This window comes from Moschus berezovskii, chromosome 27 (genome assembly GCF_049115385.1).
Source record: "Moschus berezovskii isolate FMDL1 chromosome 27, NW_MosBer_1.0, whole genome shotgun sequence".
Classification (NCBI taxonomy): domain Eukaryota; kingdom Metazoa; phylum Chordata; class Mammalia; order Artiodactyla; family Moschidae; genus Moschus; species Moschus berezovskii.
Window position 1 is genome coordinate 14,292,438 of NC_142486.1, and position 18,136 is coordinate 14,310,573.

Consider the following 18,136-nt stretch of genomic DNA (forward strand, 5'->3'; position numbering starts at 1 on the left):
ACGATTTTAACAGTAAACAGTGCAGGCTTTCCAGGCAGCCTGTGATTCTATTTACCTCCATCACTTTCTTAGGGGCCATTTAACCTTGGGAGTTTACTTAACTTCTAACCTTAATTCCCTAATGTGTAAATCATGGATCTGTTAGATATCTAAAGTGCCTAGCACACACTAAGTGCTCAACAAATAATAATTACTGTGACGGCACAGTCATGACACTCTATTAGGTAGTTTCCTTTGTTATCCACATTTTACTACTGAGGAAACTGAGCCAAGCTTGGAGAGATTATAATTTACCCAGAGTCACTCATCTAGGCCTGTAGGGATTTAAACCCAGGCAAATCTGAACAAATACATGAAGTGTATTAAATTGTTAATAGTGATTAATGACTGGATAAATGCAACATGCAGTATTACTACAATGGAATACTATTTAGCAATAAAAAAGAATGGAGTACTTATACATGCTACGACATGAATGACCCTCAAACACATGCTAAGTGAAAGAAGCCAGACACAAAAGACAGCATATCATATGATTCCATTTATATGATATGTCCAAGAATAGGCAAAAAGAAAAAAAAAAACCTTTAGAGAGGAAGTGGATTAGTAGTTGCTGCTTAGGGTTGGGAGCGGGTAGAGGTGGTGATGGGAAACTGATGGGTACTGAGTTTCTTTGGAGAGATACAAAAATGTCCTAAAGTTAGATTGTGGTAATGGTTGCACATTCCTGTGAATTTACTAAAAAAAAAATGAAGTGTACACTTTAAATAGGTGAATTGTAAGATATTTGGATTATATATCAATGAAGTTGTTAAAATGGTTTTTACTGGTATTTGCCTGTGACACCTGCATTGGAAGGGGAGTGGAATTTTTAACATTTAACTTTACACATTTGCAATTTTTAAAATGTTTTTCAATATACGTGTTATTTATTTTTATTTTTTTTACATGTTATTTTAAAACTACAAAATAGAAAATAAAATTTTTTTGGCCAAGCCACATGGCTTGCGGAATCTTAGTTCCCTTACTGAAGATTGAACCCAGGGCCACAGCAATGAAAGCACTGAGTCCTAACCACCGGACCACCAGGGAACTCCCTACAAAAGTATTTTTAAAACAATTAATTTACTTTAAAAATCAACAAGTAAATAAAATGCCAACCTAAACCCAGGTGGCCTAATTCATATGGAGATTCCCCGTTGTGTTATTCACTCAACAAACATGGACTGATGGCCCACTGGGTAGTGATTATACAAATAGGAATGATACACACCTCGTGCCCTGGCTGGCTGCCAGCCGAGTTGGGAACGAGCTCTGGACATCAATAACTACGATACCCTGTGTTTAGACGCTATGGAACAGAGGAGGGGATGAGTAATGAGGTGGAGAGGCGTCCCAAAGCCAGGGGTGTTTGAACTGGGCGCAGGGAAGAACACACACAAGTCCAAGGCTTCAAGGATGGGCTTCCACAGAAGAGGTGAGTGCCTCTGAGGGCCCCATGATAAGATGGCTAAACTTGTTTCTCTGACAGATGCTCCCCTAAGACTTTGTGGGCCATGTGCAGCCACCCAATCTATCCCATGGGGACAGCCAAGTAGTCAGGAGAGAGGCCCAACCCCAAGGGAAGGCTGCCCACAAGAAGCCTGCATGAAAAGGTAACCCAGGCAACATAGCTGAAATTCCTGCCTGGCCTGTCCCCACTCAGAACCTCCCGGCAACTTTCCTAACTTGAGGCTGCCTATGGAGTCTCTGCTGTTCCCCCCCAAAAGCACATTATCCTAGAAAATAGTGTTTTGTTTTTTTTTTCCTTAACAGCTAACTTTTTAGGCAGAGGTATTAAGTACTGGATATACAAAGGGCTTGGAGAAGGAAATGGCAACCCACTCCAGTGTTCTTGCCTAGAGAATCCCAGGGAAGGGGGAGCCTGGTGGGCTTCCGTCTATGGGGTCACACAGAGTCGGACACGACTGAAGTGACTTAGCATACAAAGGGCTAGAACATGAGCAAAGCTTCATGTATGTCCTCCAAGGAGAAATATTCTGTTGAACATTAAAGCTTTCAGGTTTAAAGCTCAGAAGAAAATCACAGATAGAGATTTGAAGGTTTAAGTAGAAATGGAAGTCTTTAAAGTGAAGTCACCCAGGGAGGGTCTAGAATACTAAGATTTGCTTGATGCTTACAAGTTGCCACAGAGCTGATCTGAGCCTTTCACATTTGTACTCTCATCGAATCCTGACTAAATCTCCTTCAGGATATGTACCAGGCATGGTGTTAGCATGGTCTCATTCACTTTTCTCAGGAGTTCTCAGAATTAAGTTCTCTGTGATCAGCCCGAGTCACAGAGAGGACAGTGAAGCTCACAGAGTGGTCAGGAAGTGTCCAAGCCAGGGCTCTCTTCTCTGGTCAACTCCAACTTTGCCTGTCTCCTGCCAACATTAGGGATTTCTCCCTGTTCTACATACACTAAATTCTTCCTAGACCCTTTTGCTGTACCAAAAGGATGTCCCCTGGACATCCTCAGGGGAGAGAGACCAGACAAAGTCTTCAGTCTCCCAAGGAAGGTAAATTCCATACAGCACTTAGCTCTCAGCTGAAAATGGGTATGATTCATTTTCTGAACAGTCCTGGACCGCCAAGCTGGCAAAGAAAATGAACACAGATTTGCTTGGGGTCAAGGCTCCCCAGATGGATGTCCTTGCTGCCTACACAGAACACAGGTTTTGTGGTCATACTCCTGAAGGTCATTCTCAGCTCTGCTACTTCCTAGCTGGGTGTTTTGGAACTCCCAGTCTCAGTATTCTCATCAGCAGAATGGGAATAATTATAGCATTGACCACAGAGGGTGGTTGTGAGGATCTAAGTACATAATCACTATATAATATGTTCAGCATAGATAGAGCCTGGCACACAATTAGAAGTCAAGAAGTATTAGCTATCATTGTCATTTTGTTTGTTGTTCTATTTATATACTGGAAATGCCTCAGGCTATCTCCAAATTTCTTCCTTAACCTTTTCTTCCCTTGGGCAAGAGCCAGTGCTTTGGATTTCTGAAGATGCTCAGGAGATGTGATGATGTAAGAATGTTTCCTTTCCCTCCCAGTCTCCCTCTTTTCCTGGAAGCATACAGGAGCCCAGAGCTAGGCATCTCGATCAGTGGGGAGTCTTTCCAACACTGGCTCCAATATTGATGGATGAAAGAGAGTAGCAAGACAGTGAGGGAAGGGTTTTCCAGGCATAGCGAAGAGCATTTAGGAAAACTTGCAACAGCTTTATGTATTCTAGGAACTCCAAGTAATCCCACACTTGAGTGAGGGCTAAAAATCTTCAACCCACGAGGTATTCCAGCTATTGGTCCAAAACTTCTCAGTTGACTTTCCAGGCCATTTACAAACTTGCCCCAACCTACTTCCCACTTCTCCTCCCCACCCCCATCCTCAAGCCCCTGACCCTTTGTTATAGCCACTAATGGTTTCATGTTCTCCAAGCAGGTCTTTCACTTTCTGGCCTCTGGCCTCGCGAACTTTGCCCAGGCTGCCCATCCCCTAAAGGGAATGTTCTAACCTCTCCCCTTTTCGCTGAGCTAACGACTCAATGAACAGGAATTTGAGCAAACTCCGGGAGATAGTGGAGGCAGGAGTGCTGCAGTCCGGAGTGTTGCAGTCCATGGGGTCCCAAAGAGTGGAACTTCGCAGGTGAACAACAAACTCTCATCTTCCAAGACCCACCTCAGGGGACATCTCCCCCAGAATGTAGAACTTCCAGAGTAGAAGTTCGAGGCCCCCTAATCCCTAGAACCCAGGCTATTGTTTCTGCTGAATAATTAATCATGTCAAGGAAATCTTTCTTGAATACTCCAAGATAAACGCCCCACTCTGCGCTGTCCTCTGTGCCCCGCTGCACACCTTGTCCATGCTTTGTTATGAACTTCTTGAGGCAAGCATCATTTCTTATGCTCATTTCTTTTTCTTCAGTGTCTAATAAACTGCACCTATCACAAAAAGAGGAGAGTGAGAAGGTTGCTTGAAGCTCAACATTCAGAAGAGGAAGATCATGGCATCTGGTCCCATCACTTCATGGGAAATAGATGGGGAAACAGTGTCAGACTATTTTTTTGGGCTCCAAAATCACTGCGGATGCTGATTGCAGCCATGAAATTAAAAAACGCTTACTCCTTGGAAGGAAAGTTATGACCAACCTAGATAGCATATTAAAAAGCAGAGACAGTACTTTGCCAACCAAGGTCCGTCTAGTCAAGGCTATGGTTTTTCCCGTGGTCATGTATGGATGTGAGAGTTGGACTGTGAAGAAAGCTGATCGCCGAAAAATTGATACTTTTGAACTGTGGTGCTGGAGAAGACTCTTGAGAGTCCCTTGGACTGCAAGGAGATCCAACCAGTCCATTCTAAAGGAGATCAATCCTGGGTGTTCATTGGAAGGACTGATGCTAAAACTGAAACTGCAATACTTTGGCCACCTCATGCGACGAGTTGACTCACTGGAAAAGACTCTGATGCTGGGAGGGATTGGGGGCGGGAGGAGAAGGGGACGACAGAGGATGAGATGGCTGGATGGCATCACCGACTCGGTGGTCATGAGTTTGAGTGAACTCCGGGAGCTGGTGATGGACAGGGAGGCCTGGCGTGCTGTGATTCATGGGGTCGCAAAGAGTCGGACACGACTGAGCGACTGAACTGAACTGATCACATAGGAGGTGCCAAGTACGAGTTTGTTGAATGAATGAAGAATCGGGCGTGGCTTTTCACCTTCCTTGTCCTGTGAGCCCGCCAGGCGCGGCCCAGAGTCTTTACCTCTACCATCCCGGGTCTCCCTCCAGGGCCCGGAACAGTCTGCAGCCTTGAGCACTGTCGCCCAGGCACCACCCTCCTAGTCCCGTACCCTCTCACTGGGGCCGCTCAGCCCAAATCCGCGCCGGAGACGGCTCCTCCCACAACCAGGATTGGAGGGAGGACGCAACGCCCACCTGGCGGGGCCGCCTGGGATTGGTGCGTCCGCCGATGGGAGGCGGGGACAGCGCCGGGCCGCTGTTGACGATTTCCCAGCCAGAAAAGCCCGGCCCAGTGGCTGGGCAAGACTCGCGGCGCGGCCAGGCGGCGTAAGTGTGCGGCGGCCGGACTGGCAGGACGGGCGGGAGCGGAGGGCGCAGACGACCTGGGAGAGTGCGCTGGGCGCTGCCCACGCCCGCCTCCTCCACCGACTGCCCTCGGCCAGGCGCGGTGCCCCAACCCGGTGCAGGATCCGCCCGGGGGACCCCGCCCGGTGGCCTAGGAGGTCGTCAGTCACGCCTTGTTTTTTAGACCCGGAGGACCTAGGCTCCCGGAGGACAAGGAACCGCCCAACATGGCATCGGAGGTGAGAGGGACCTCGGGGACGCCCGTCCTCCAAGCCTCCAAATAGGGACGAGGGGCGCCCTGGGAGCCAGCCGGGTCGTGACCTGCGCCTGCCGCCCTGGAGTACTGTCCTCTTTGGCTCCAGGCAGTGGGTACCTCCTAGCGCACCTGCCAGAGCCCGGAAGAGAATTTTGTTCCTTCTTCCCGGTGTCTCCACCACCATCTGCTCTCCCCCGTCCCTCACCCCTCCCCAGCCTGTGACAAACCCGCACTCCTGGGAAAAGCGGCTCTGACCTCACCTGACCTGACAGAGCTCTAGGCCTGGCGGGGAAAGGTGCCGCCCACTCACTCAGCCTCCTCACCTCTTCATTCCTTTCTTCCCTCCCACTCACCCCCTACCCCCACCCCACCCCTCCCCATCCTGTGTCCCTCCCCTGCCTTAGCAGTTGTCCCTGTGCAGCCGAGTCCACAGGACTCTTGTGTTTGTTAAGAGCCAGGAGGCAGGGAATCGTGCCCTGTGGCTCCAGGACCTGGTGGCTTCCTGTCCCACTGGCCTCTCCCCCTCATAGCCAGAGGACTCCTGGGTTCTCTCCCTGACTGGGTGGCAGGAGTCTGAGGCACAGATCCCTTTCCCTGGCCTCGATTTACCTGGCTTATGGGGAGAATATTAGCTGTCTGCCTCCTCTGTGAGGTACCAGATGGTAAGGTCATTGCTTTGAAACTTTCAGGTAAAAGGGGATGTTTGCTCGATGCCGAGAAGGGAACCCTGGGCCTGGGAAGCACAAGGTGTGGGTTCCAGACCCCTCTGGGACCCATTAGCTGGCAAGTCACTTCCTCTGTGGGCCTCAGTTTGTTTACTGAATAAATGGGTTAAGACTGTCTGTTCTGCTAGCTTCTGGGTCATGGCAGAGGGCCTGTGGCAGGGCCTGGGCTTTGCAGCCAAACAGACTTGGTTTCTGAAGCAGTCACTCAACCTCCCTGAGCCTATTTCCTCATTTGTAAAATAGGGGTAACCTTATAGAGGGTATAATGGCATCTGGAAATGCCTAGCACAGGGCCAAGCAATAGTAGGTGTTAATAAATCATGGCTAATGACATTAACAGGGATAACACTGGTATTTCCTGTGTGTGTTCTAAATTGACTATTGCTGGGAATTCCCGGGCGGTCCAGTGGTTAGGACTCCCGGCTTTCACTGCTGAGGGCTAGGGTTCAATCCCTCGTTGAGGGAACTAAGATCCCACTAGCTGCATGCATGGCAAAATTAAAAATAATAATAGCTGTTGCTCTTTCATCTCAGCCAACCGATGTCCCTGTTCCCTCACCCCTCACATCCAGTTGTGCCCTGGTTCATAGCAGTGCCCTCTCCTGCCACCTCGCCCCTCCCTTGGTGTACAGGTGGTGGCATCTCATTGTGACATCCTCCTGGAGTCCTTTTAAGCCTGCCAGTGGCGTAGGAGCTTGGACCCAAGCTCCACTGCAGAATGGGCTGCCTTCAGGAGACCAGGGTGCTGGGCGACCTCTGCTTGCCCCAGGCTGTCCTGTGGGTTGGCACTAATTGGTTTGGCTGCAGCCCCAGTTGTTAAATAGCTGTTATTACTAACAAGCCATGAAGGGAGTCCAGGGGCCTGCTGGGGGAGGGGATGCCAGGTGACGCCTAGCTGAAGGGCAGCCTGGCTCAGGATCCTGACTGGCTGGCCGAGGCCCTCGGGCCCCAGTGGTCAGGACCAGGGCCCCACGTGGTGCTTTGCTGATCTGGGCTTGGCAGGGAAGCATGAGGGCGAGGGGCGGGTTCAGCTCACAGGGAGACTCTGCAGGGCAGAGTCCTGTGGCAGCTGAGGTTGCTGGGCACTGAACTGTCAGCTCCCAGCCTGGGGTGGTGGTGGAGGGTCCAGGGGGACATGCAGAATAACAAGAGTGGACCTAAGGCACACCCTAACCCCTGGTAGTCCTCAGCCCCTCCCTGAGTAATATTTAGAATTTACTGAGTACCAGGCACTGTGCTGTGTATGCAATTAGCTTAATCTAATTGAATACTCACAACAACCCCACCAGATAAATACTATTATTATTCCTATTGTGTAGAGGGGCAACCCTGAGATTAAAGAGGTTTACAAAGGCCTATGGTTAGGTGGATAACAGAAGTCTGGGACATTGCAGGGGGACAGAGGAGAATATATGTCCTCAGCGGCCACTGTAAACCACCCCCCCAACAGAAAAGATGCCAGTGAAGTAACATGCCCCCTTCCACCCCGGACCACTCTCCTCCCATTCTTGGCAGACTAGGGTGTGCCCCTCAGGGGTTCTGCACCTCCTCTCCGATCTGTCCCATGCTCTGGCCTACACCCTCTGCCCCATCCCTCTACCCTTGGCTCCTGGGACTCAGAGGGTCAGCTACTGACTTCCTAGAAGGCCAGTGATGATGAGTGTATTGGGGGTGCCTTCCAGAGGTGAGGTGGGGGTTGGGACCTTAGGCCCCTCCCCAGGCATGAGACAGCTCACTGGAGACTGATACGGCCCCTTGGGTGCCTCCTCACCTGTCCCTGCAGCGAATGTTCAGAACAGCAGAGCCAGCGGAGAGGCCCTGGTGAAGTGAGTGTGGGGTTTAGAGCAGGGCTCTGACTTCCGGCTGTGGGGCTGCAGTCCTGGCTCTGCCACGCTCAGGAAAGACAAAGTACAGAGGTTCTCTGGGCCTCAGTTTCCCCTCTCTGTAGGAGGACAGTTTGGGTACCCACTTCATAGGGTTGCAGTTGGTGTGTGCCAAGCAACAAGAACGGTGCCTGGTGCACAGTGAGAATGTGACTTACGTTACCCGGTATTATTGTCACTGCCCCTGGTACATCAGAGCTGGATTCTAGAGTGACTTCTCACTTTGGTCACTGGTAGGCGGGGTCCTAGAAGTTTTGCTGTGGCCTGCCACCATCTCCCCAGAGTACTGGCTCATGATGGGAAAGAACCCTAACTTCAGTGACCAGTCAAGTTCCCACATTCACTCCCTGACTGACTCTGGGCAAGTTCCTGACCCTCTCTGAGCCTCAGTTTCCTTATCTGTCCAGTGAGAATAACCCTGCCCACTAGCTCCCACTGCCATCAGACTGGGTAACTCTCCTGAGGGCTCTTTGTGGGAGGCATTGTTCTCAACAGGGGAAGAGATTAATCGCTTCTGCCCTTCTGGCAGAGCGGGAAGCTATGGGGTGGCCGGTTTGTCGGCGCAGTGGACCCCATCATGGAAAAGTTCAACTCATCCATCACGTACGACCAGCACCTCTGGGAGGCGGACGTGCAAGGCAGCAAAGCCTACAGCCGGGGCCTGGAGAAGGCGGGGCTCCTCACCAAAGCCGAGATGGACCAGATACTTCATGGCCTGGACAAGGTACTCTCCACACCCCCAGGCCCACCCCAGAGCACACCCCTTGCTGTGGACCCAGGCTTTCACCAAATCCCTGAGTACAGGCTGCAGTAACATCCTGAGATGCCAGGCTTGGGATCTCCCCTCGTAGTGATCAGATGCCTAGAGAGGTGCCCTTCAACCACGTGCAGCGCTGACCGTCTCTCTTCATCCCTCAATGTCCCTGTGGTCCCGTGGCTCCTGAGAAAGGTGCTCTGGACCTGAGATGCTCGCAAGGGCAGAGTGCTGCCAGGACTCAGCTGCAGATACCCGCCCTCCTGACCCCCTGTGTTGCTGCCATCTCTGCAGGTAGCTGAGGAGTGGGCTCAGGGCACCTTCAAACTAAACCCCAATGATGAGGACATCCATACGGCCAACGAGCGGCGTCTGAAGGTGCGACACTCACTGCCTCATCCCCTACCCCTCCCTTTTCTGCCTTGCCCGGGGCCACTTGGAGCATAAGCGCCACCATTCTGTTCGCCTCATCACTGGGACCTCAGAGCAGGAGGCATCAGCAGAGATGGCAGAGACTGGGCAGATCCAGGGGACCCCAGGGCAGGGAGGAAGTGCAGCTGCCTGGGCTGAGCCCACTGGGCTGTGAGCAGGCAGACCCTGACCGCATGCCTCCCTCCACCCCCAGGAGCTCATTGGTGAAACCGCGGGGAAGCTGCACACGGGGCGAAGTCGGAACGACCAGGTGCCGCCACCTCCCTGCCCCCCGACCCGGGGCCTTCCCAACCTTGGGGGGTCAAGGGAGCAGAGTTAGGGCTGAGTCCCTGAGTGCCAGCTCCTCCTCCCCCCAGGTGGTCACTGACCTCAGGCTGTGGATGCGGCAGAATTGCTCCACGCTCTCAGCCCTCCTCTGCGAACTCATCAGAACCATGGTGGATCGGGCAGAGGCGTGAGTCCCGGGGTCACCAGGTGGCAGAAAGGGCCAGGAGGGCAGCCAAGGTCTCTGCTCCCCTGAGACGGGCAGCCTAAATGCCAGACCTAAGTGGCAGGGGTGAAGAGGGCAGGGGGGCCAGGCTCTAGGGTACTGGGAGCCCCCGAACTCCTGGGTCAAGTGAGGCAGAGCAGCCAGCAGAGGGCCATTTCTTTCAGCATCACCTACCCCCAGCCAGCCCAGCCTGATAGAGAGGGGAGCTCACCCTTTGTGGATTCACAGACTGGAGGCTAAGGCACCAGGCAGGTACCCTGAAGCCTGAGGAAGGGGCGCTGGCTTGCTGGGGCCACCAGAAAGTCCCTTCTCAGCCACCTGCACCTCAGGTCCCCTGTCCCTGCCCAGCACCGCAGGGAAAGGAGAGAGAGGAGGGCTGCCTCCCACTGATCTCATCCCAAAGCTCTGTGACATGACAGCTGACAAGAGTGTACTTGTGTTGAGCCTTCCTTGTCCCCACTCCCGGTAACCCCGGTTTCACTGACTTCACAACTAGGGGAAAACAAGGGCCCGGAAATGTCATCCTGTGGGAGACAGGTGCTGGGAGAATGGGGAGTGGCTGCTGATGAGTAAGGGTTTCTCTCTTGGGGTGATGGTACACTTTACATGGGTGATTGGTATATTAATGATATCTCAATAAAGCCATTAATATTAACAAACCAGAACCATCACCCACAGCATCTCTGCTACTGTGCAGCCTACATGAAAGTGCTCCCAGCTTTTCTGGGCTCCTCTCACACTCACAAACTCAGCCACTTGGTGCCAGCGGGACAGGCCATGCACCTTCCTGCCTGCCCTGGCCCCTGCCCAGGTCTGCTGCCAAGGTGCAGAGGCGGGAGCTGAAGGTGTGATCTACCTCTGGTCCTACACTCACCCTCTGGAGGCCCCACAGCCATGGCCCAGCACACTACCTGCGTCCCAACCTTCGCTGACACCATGTTTGTCTTCAGGAGGTCACTTGGTCCCTCAAAAAGGCAGATCCTTGGCGAGCCTGCCCTGCTGCTTGAGAGGGGCCCAGGCCTGCAGGGTCCCAAGTATGACAGGCAGGCCTCACCTGAATCTTGAGAGCCCCTCAGACAGCCTGTCCTTGCTCTTCCCTGTAGGGAACGTGATGTCCTCTTCCCAGGGTACACACACCTGCAAAGGGCTCAGCCAATCCGCTGGAGCCACTGGATCCTGAGGTCAGAGGGGTCATGATGGAGATGCCATGCAGGAGGTGATGAGGGGGTGTGGCAGAGGGGAGGGGCCGGGCCAGGCCGCCCTGACCCTCTGGCCTCCTGGCCTTCCACAGCCATGCCGTGGCTCTGACCAGAGACTCCGAAAGGCTGCTGGAGGTGCGGAAGCGGATCAACGTCCTGCCTCTGGGGAGGTGAGCAGGGCCCAGTGCTCAGAGGGTGGGGTGGGGTTCCTGCCACCTAGTTAGCATGGTCCTAGGGGTTCAGCAGAAGAGGAGGAGCCAGGAAGGACAAAGGGGGACAGGAAGCCAGGCGATCAGCCTCCCTGTCCAGGGTGGGAACGGGACCATACATGGGCCCTCAGCTCTAAGGTGAGGACAACAAGTATGTCACAGCAAAGCCAGTGCTCTCTGGAGAGCCAGCCAGCTGTGTTTCCCCACCTGTGGGGACAGGTGTCTGGCTCCCAAGCTGACCAGGCTCTGGCCCTGGCAACCAGCGCGCAGCCTGCGTGTGCATGTGTGTACGGCCAGGGCCTGCCTGCGGGAGCCCTGGTCACTCAGTACCCCACCCCGCTCTGCAGTGGGGCCATCGCAGGCAACCCCCTGGGCGTGGACCGGGAACTGCTCCGAGCAGGTGAGGCACCCTGCCCCTCCTTTCCTGGGAGACCACCCTCAGCACCTGCCAGGTCCCACAGACACACACCTAGAGAGGGCAGGGGTCCGGGTGAAACTCTGGTTTGTTTCTGTGGATACGAGGCTAGAGTGGTCTGGGGAGGCCATGCTAGGGGCGCGTGGTGCTGGGGAGACTCAGGACTCCCGCCTCCCTCGTGGGGCCTGTACAAGAGACCTCCCCAACTCCTGCCCCTCCCTACTCTGCCTCCCTGAGAAGGGGTCCAGGGGGAGGTGGCTGGGCAACATGATTCAGGGAAGGGAGAAGGCCTGTCCCAGCCCTCCAGCCCAGCCCAATTTCCTTCCCTTTCCCTCCTTACCCAGAACTGGACTTTGGGGCCATCACTCTCAACAGCATGGATGCCACCAGTGAGCGAGACTTTGTGGGTGAGTCCTGGGAGCCAAGCAGGAGATGCGGGTTCGATCCCTAGGTCGGGAAGACCCCCTGGAGGAGGAAATGGCAGTCCACTCCAGTATTCTTACCTGGGAAATCCCATGGACAGAAGAGACTTTTGGGCTGCAGTCCATGCTTCCTGCCACCCCTGTATGGCCCACCTGGAGCCTCTCCAGGCTGGGTGAGCAGCGAGACAGGCCTGGTGAGCAGACAGCTTGCTCTCTCTTTTCTCCCACAAGCCGAGTTCCTGTTCTGGGCTTCGCTGTGCATGACCCACCTTAGTAGGATGGCTGAGGATCTCATCCTCTATGGCACCAAGGAATTCAGCTTCGTGCAGCTCTCAGATGCCTACAGGTGAGGCTGTGCCTGCCCTTGCCCAGCTCTGCACCCTTCTGCAGAGGGCTTGCTTCCTCCCCACCCCCACCCAGGGGAGAGCTGCCCAGCAGACTAGCCAAGTGGCGTGGGAGACCCTTCAGCTCCAACATCTGTGTCTCCAGCACCGGAAGCAGCCTGATGCCCCAGAAGAAAAATCCAGACAGCCTGGAGCTGATCCGGAGCAAGGCGGGGCGAGTGTTTGGGCGGGTGAGCCGGGCAGGGAAGGGGGCACGGCCTAAGCGCTGACCCGAGGGTCCAGAGGGAACGTCCCGGACAGGCTCCGAAGTCCTCCCTTTCCCCGCAGTGTGCTGGGCTCCTGATGACACTCAAGGGACTTCCAAGTACCTACAACAAGGACTTACAGGTTTGGGACCCACCTGTTCTACCTCACACACCAGTTCTCAGGGTCCTGGCTCATTCGGGCAGGGGCCTCATAGAATTGCCACCTCCCATCGTGTACACCCAGCCCTTGACGACCCTGAGAACTCTCTTCTCTCCCTCAATGTGGGGTGTACGAGGTGCTATGTGTTCACAGTGGGGGTGCCTCCGTGGGGACCCAGCTCCTGGGGCCTTACTTCCTGCCACGTGTCTCCCAGGAGGATAAAGAAGCCGTGTTTGAGGTGTCCGACACCATGAGCGCCGTCCTCCAAGTGGCCACTGGCGTCATCTCTACGCTGCAGGCAAGACACACCTCTTTTCCCTGAGGCTCTTAAACTTGGGGGTGGTGTGCCAGGAGGGTGATCTTGAGAGGAGGCAGGGGTGGGTGGGTTCGGAAGACCTGGGGCAGAGGGAGGGGGTATGTGCTTGGTCCTGCCCTGGGAACAGTGAAGAGACACAGTTAAGCTGCTGTAGGAGAATGGAAGTGGGTTAGATCCAAGGAGCCCCCTCAACTGGCCCGACCAGATTTCTTTTTTAACCACTTACTATGGGAGAACTCATGGAGAAGGCAATGGCAACCCACTCCAGTACTCTTGCCTGGAAAATCCCATGGATGGTGGAGGAGCCTGGCAGGCTGCAGTCCATGGGGTCACTAAGAGTCAGGCACGACTGAGCGACTTCACTTTCACGCATTGGAGAAGGAAATGGCAACCCACTCCAGTGTTCTTGCCTGGAGAATCCCAGGGACAGAGGAGCCTAGTGGGCTGCCGTCTATGAGGTTGCACAGAGTCAGACATGATTGAAGTGACTTAGCAGCAGCAGCAGCAGCAGCATGAGAGAATTCAATATACAACAGTGGAGAGGATGTATGATGACCCCTGGGCTTCCCCAGTGGCACAGTGGCAAATGCAGGAGACCTGGCTTCGATTCCTGGGTTGGGAAGATCCCCTGGAGGAGGAAATGGCAACCCACTCCAGTGTTCTTGCCTGGAGAATCCCATGGACAGAGAAGCCTGGTGGGCTACAGTCCAAAGGGTCACAAGGAGTCGGACATGACTGAGCGTGCACACATGCATGCATAACAAACCCCTACATAGTAACAGCATTCAGCTTAAACAATAATCAGCTCATGGCCATTCTCGATGCAACTATCTTTACCCACTACCCCGTCCACCATTGTTTTTAAGCAAATCCCCCTCATATAATTTCATTTCTAAATATAGTTCAGGGTACAGACCATACGATCTATAGTCTAATCAATCTGCAGGTGATTCTGATGCATTCTAAAGATCAGGAGGCAACCCTGGTAACACAGCTAACACTTATCAATAGTTAGGAAATGGTGGCTCAAGCAGAGAGCAGGACAGGGTGGGTGAGAGGGGGTCTGCCCAAGGCAGGGGACATCCTGACTGAGCAGGGTGGGCCTGGGGCGGGCCCCCGGATTCACTGCCGGATTGCCCTGCTGTCCCCAGATTCACCATGAGAACATGGGACGGGCTCTGAGTCCTGACATGCTGGCCACTGACCTCGCCTACTACCTGGTCCGCAAAGGGGTGAGTGTGGGGCAGCCAGGGTGTTGGGGCCAGGGGACAGGGATGTTCCCCAGGCTGGAGTTGGGGGGGCATGGGGGCGCCAGCACCCCAACAGAACAAGGGGTGGAGAAAGCTGTGTCAGCACCGCCCTCCTCCCTGGCTCTCCCAGATGCCATTCCGCCAGGCCCACGAGGCCTCCGGGAAAGCCGTGTTCATGGCCGAGACCAAGGGGGTCGCCCTCAATCAGCTGTCACTGCAGGAGCTGCAGACCATCAGGTGCGTCCCCCTTCCTGTCCTCCCCCCATCTGCTGGGAGGGGGGGCCCGAGAGGTCCTGGCCCACCTCCGCCTTCCCCGCCAGCCCCCTGTTCTCGGGCGACGTGAGCCACGTTTGGGACTACGCACACAGCGTGGAGCAGTACAAGGCCCTGGGAGGCACCGCGCGCTCTAGCGTCGACTGGCAGATCGGCCAGCTGCGAGCTCTCCTCCGGGCACATCAGGCCAAGAGCCCTCCCCACGCCTCTCCCAAATAAAGTGGACCCTGGAGGAGGCTGTGTGTTTCCTGCCCAGCCTGTCTGCCTCAGTGGCGGGCTCTGGCGGGTGGGGGGGTCTACTGAGCGGGCAGTAGAGGCCATCAGGGAGGTGGAAGAACCGGGTGACATAGCTAGAGTCACGAATGCGGAAGGCCCAAGTGGGTCTCACCGGCATCTCCAGCGCCCTGCGCAGGCCCCGCCCCCGTAACCGACCCACACAGGCCACGCCCCGTCACCGACCCCGCGCAGGCCCCGCCCCCGTCGCCGCCTCACAGTGATTTCCAGCCTTGGGTGTCTAGGCAGCACTGGCCTCCTTGGATCCCTGGTGGGACCTGACCGGCTTGGCTCACCCAGTCAGCCCCCGTCCATCCCCTTCCTTCTGGGGCCCTCCCTAGGCTCCCCTGCTCCCATTCTCCTCTGGGTTAACCCAACCCTTCCCTGGACCATCGGGCAGCACTGCAGGGTGCCCTGTACCTTCTTAAAGGGAATGGTGTATCTGGTAGCAAAATTGGTCATCCGGATAGTGAGTGATGCCTGGCACTAGGTGAGCTCCATCCATGGGTAAAGACGATGCCTTTCTCCACCCTGGAGAGTAATGTACAAATTTGCAAGCACTGACCTTGAGGTGAGGCCCACAGACAGGTGGTGCCAGAGGGGTCTGCCCATTCTGTGGTCAAGGGAAAGGATGGCCATGTTGAGGCTGCAAAGAGCCTGAGGTGAGGTCTGGCACGTGGTCAGTGTTCAATAACAGTGGGTCCCGGAGTCAGCAGAGATCTCTTGTATTAATACACAAATCTCACCAAAATCCTGATAATAAAACATAAATTTCAGACATTTCTTAACAAAGATAAGCAAGCTAAACATAAAGTATGACTAAGTCCTCCAAGTGAGTCTGGGAGCAACAAAAAGATTCTGTAAATTAAAGAACAAAAACTCTGGCATTGGGGGACACTACACCAAATTCCAAAAAGGGTCAAAGCTATGGGTCACAGCATCTTCTATAGCAGTGTTTCTCAAAGCCGGGGTTCCTGACTATTATCATCATCACCTTCAAACTTGTTAAAAATCAAATTCTCAGTCCCCACCAAGACTTGTTCTTCTTCAGTCGCTAAGTTGTGTCTCTTTTGTGACCCCATGACTGTAGCCTGCCAGGCTCTTCTGTCCATGAGATTTCCCAGGCAAGAATACTGGGGTGGGTTGCCATTTCCTTCTGCAGGGGATCTTCCTGACCCAGGGACTGAACTCACATCTCCTGCTTGGCAGGAAAGTCTTTACCACTGAGTCACCTGAGAAGTCCCCAGCAAAACCTACTGAATCATTCTGGGTGGGGTCCAGCAATCTGTTTTAACAAGTGCTTCAGGTGATCCTGATGTGTGCTCAGGTCTGAGAGGCACTGATCTTAATCTTGTTACATACACAAAGTTGCTTCAGACCAGCAACATCCACCTCACCTGGGGCCTGCCCTGATCTACTGATTCAGAATCTGCAGTTTAACAAACTACCCAGGTGATTCCTATACACACTTTTAAGAGTCAGAAATGCTGATTTATGGATAAAAAAGAAGGATTTATTTTATAGTACAGGAAACTATATATTTGGTAACTTGTCATATCCTATAATGGGCTTCCCAGGTGGCTCAGTGGTAAAGAATCCACCTGCCAGTGTAGGAGCTGTGGGTTTGATCCCTGAGTCGGGAAAATACTCTGTAAGAGGTCATGGCAACTCACTCCAGTATTCTTGCCTGGAGAATCCCATGGATAGAGGAGCCTGGTGGGCTACAGTCCATGGGGTCACAAAGAGTCGGACACAACTTAGCGACAGCATGCATGCGATATCCTATAATGGAAGAAAATTTGAAAAAAATACATGTGTGTGTGTGTATCTGAATCACGTTGCTGTATAACTGAAACTAGCACTCCTACTGCTAAGTTACTTCAGACATGTCCGACTCTGTGCGACCCCATAGACGGCAGCCCACCAGGCTCCCCCGTCCCTGGGATTCTCCAGGCAAGAACACTGGAGTGGGGTGCCATTTCCTTCTCCAATGTGTGAAAGTGAAGTCGCTCAGTCGTTTCCGACTTAGCGACCCCACGGACTGCAGCCTTCCAGGCTCCTCCATCCATGGGATTTTCCAGGCAAGAGTACTAGAGTGGGGTGCCATCGCCTTCACAGTATTGTAAATTAACTACATTTTAATTTTTAAAAATAAAAAATAAACCCAGAGGGGTCAGACAGACAAAATTGTCGGACTAAAAAAAAAAGTGCTAATCTAGAGAATGCCTAAAACCTAGTTTTCAAAATGAAGGAGGGCTTTATGTCCATCCGACCACAGACAGGATTAAAATAACTGTAATGCACTTGGCAGAGGGAGAATGGGAGTACAGTGAGGCAGAAGTTGCTGTGACACCTCTCTCCATCTGTATCTACTGTCTCCATTGAAGGGGGACACCTCAGCCTCAATGGGAACTCTGTTTCCAGATGGTCCTGTTAAATTCTTAACTGAATTGCATTCAGCCTCATGGGGCTTCCCACTCATGAGCCTGGTCACGTGTGATCTGACCTGACCAGAAGGATTGGCCTGTCCTAGCTGGGTCACACAGAGCTGGACACGACTGAAGTGACTTAGCAGCAGCAGCTCAGGGAGAGCAAGGGTTTGTGCAGCTTTTCTCCAGACTCTGTACTTACTGCCTAGGTCTGCCTCTTCCTGTTCTGCTACCAACTGGCTACATCCTTTCCTCTTGTCTATTTTTAATCTCAGAAGCTGTTTACACCAAAGCCCACTGTGACCTTATATTGAATTCCTATTGCTGTAACAAAGTACCCAAAAAAATCACAGCTTAAATCAAAATAACACTATCTTACAGTTCTTGAAATCAGAAGTCTGAAGTGGGTTTTATGGAAGCAAAATTGTATGTCAGCAGGGCTAGGCTTCTTCCAGAGACTAGAGGAGAATCTGCTTGTCTTTTCTAGTTTCTAGAGGCCACATACATCCCTTGGCTCGTGGCCCCTTCCTCCATTTTCAAGGCCAGCAATGTAACATTGCCAAATCTCTCTTGGATCCTCTGCTTCCACTGTCATATTGTTATTTATTTATTTTTATTGACATATGGCACAGTGGTAAAGGATCCGCCTGCCAGTGTGGGAGAGGCTAGTTTGATCCCAAGTCGGAGAAGAGCCCCTGGAGGAAGAAATGGCAACCCACTCCAATATTCTTGCCTGGGAAATCCCATGGACAGAGGAGCCTGGCAGGCTACAGTCCATGGGGTCGCAAAGAGTCAGACATGACTTAGCAACTAAACAAAAATAGTTGAATTACAGTGTTGTATTAATTTTGTGTTAATAGTTGTGTACACTTTGTGTACAGCAAAGTGACTGTACATCTATATATACAACATATATATACATTCCTTTTC

At 53.1% G+C, this 18,136-nt stretch overlaps 1 protein-coding gene across 1 annotated transcript; it reads left to right on the forward strand.

The window, feature by feature from the left end:
* The first annotated feature begins 5,066 nt into the window (after positions 1–5,066).
* On the forward strand, positions 5,067–15,815 carry ASL (argininosuccinate lyase). The gene is made up of 17 exons (XM_055409957.2): positions 5,067–5,113; positions 5,316–5,370; positions 8,525–8,719; positions 9,044–9,127; positions 9,375–9,431; positions 9,538–9,635; positions 10,775–10,852; positions 10,963–11,040; positions 11,427–11,479; positions 11,839–11,901; positions 12,148–12,262; positions 12,406–12,490; positions 12,588–12,647; positions 12,880–12,963; positions 14,133–14,213; positions 14,362–14,468; positions 14,552–15,815. The coding sequence occupies exons 2-17, from the start codon at positions 5,359–5,361 to the stop codon at positions 14,721–14,723; spliced, it is 1,422 nt and encodes a 473-aa protein (XP_055265932.2). The 5' UTR covers positions 5,067–5,113; positions 5,316–5,358; the 3' UTR covers positions 14,724–15,815.
* Positions 15,816–18,136: the final 2,321 nt, after the last annotated feature.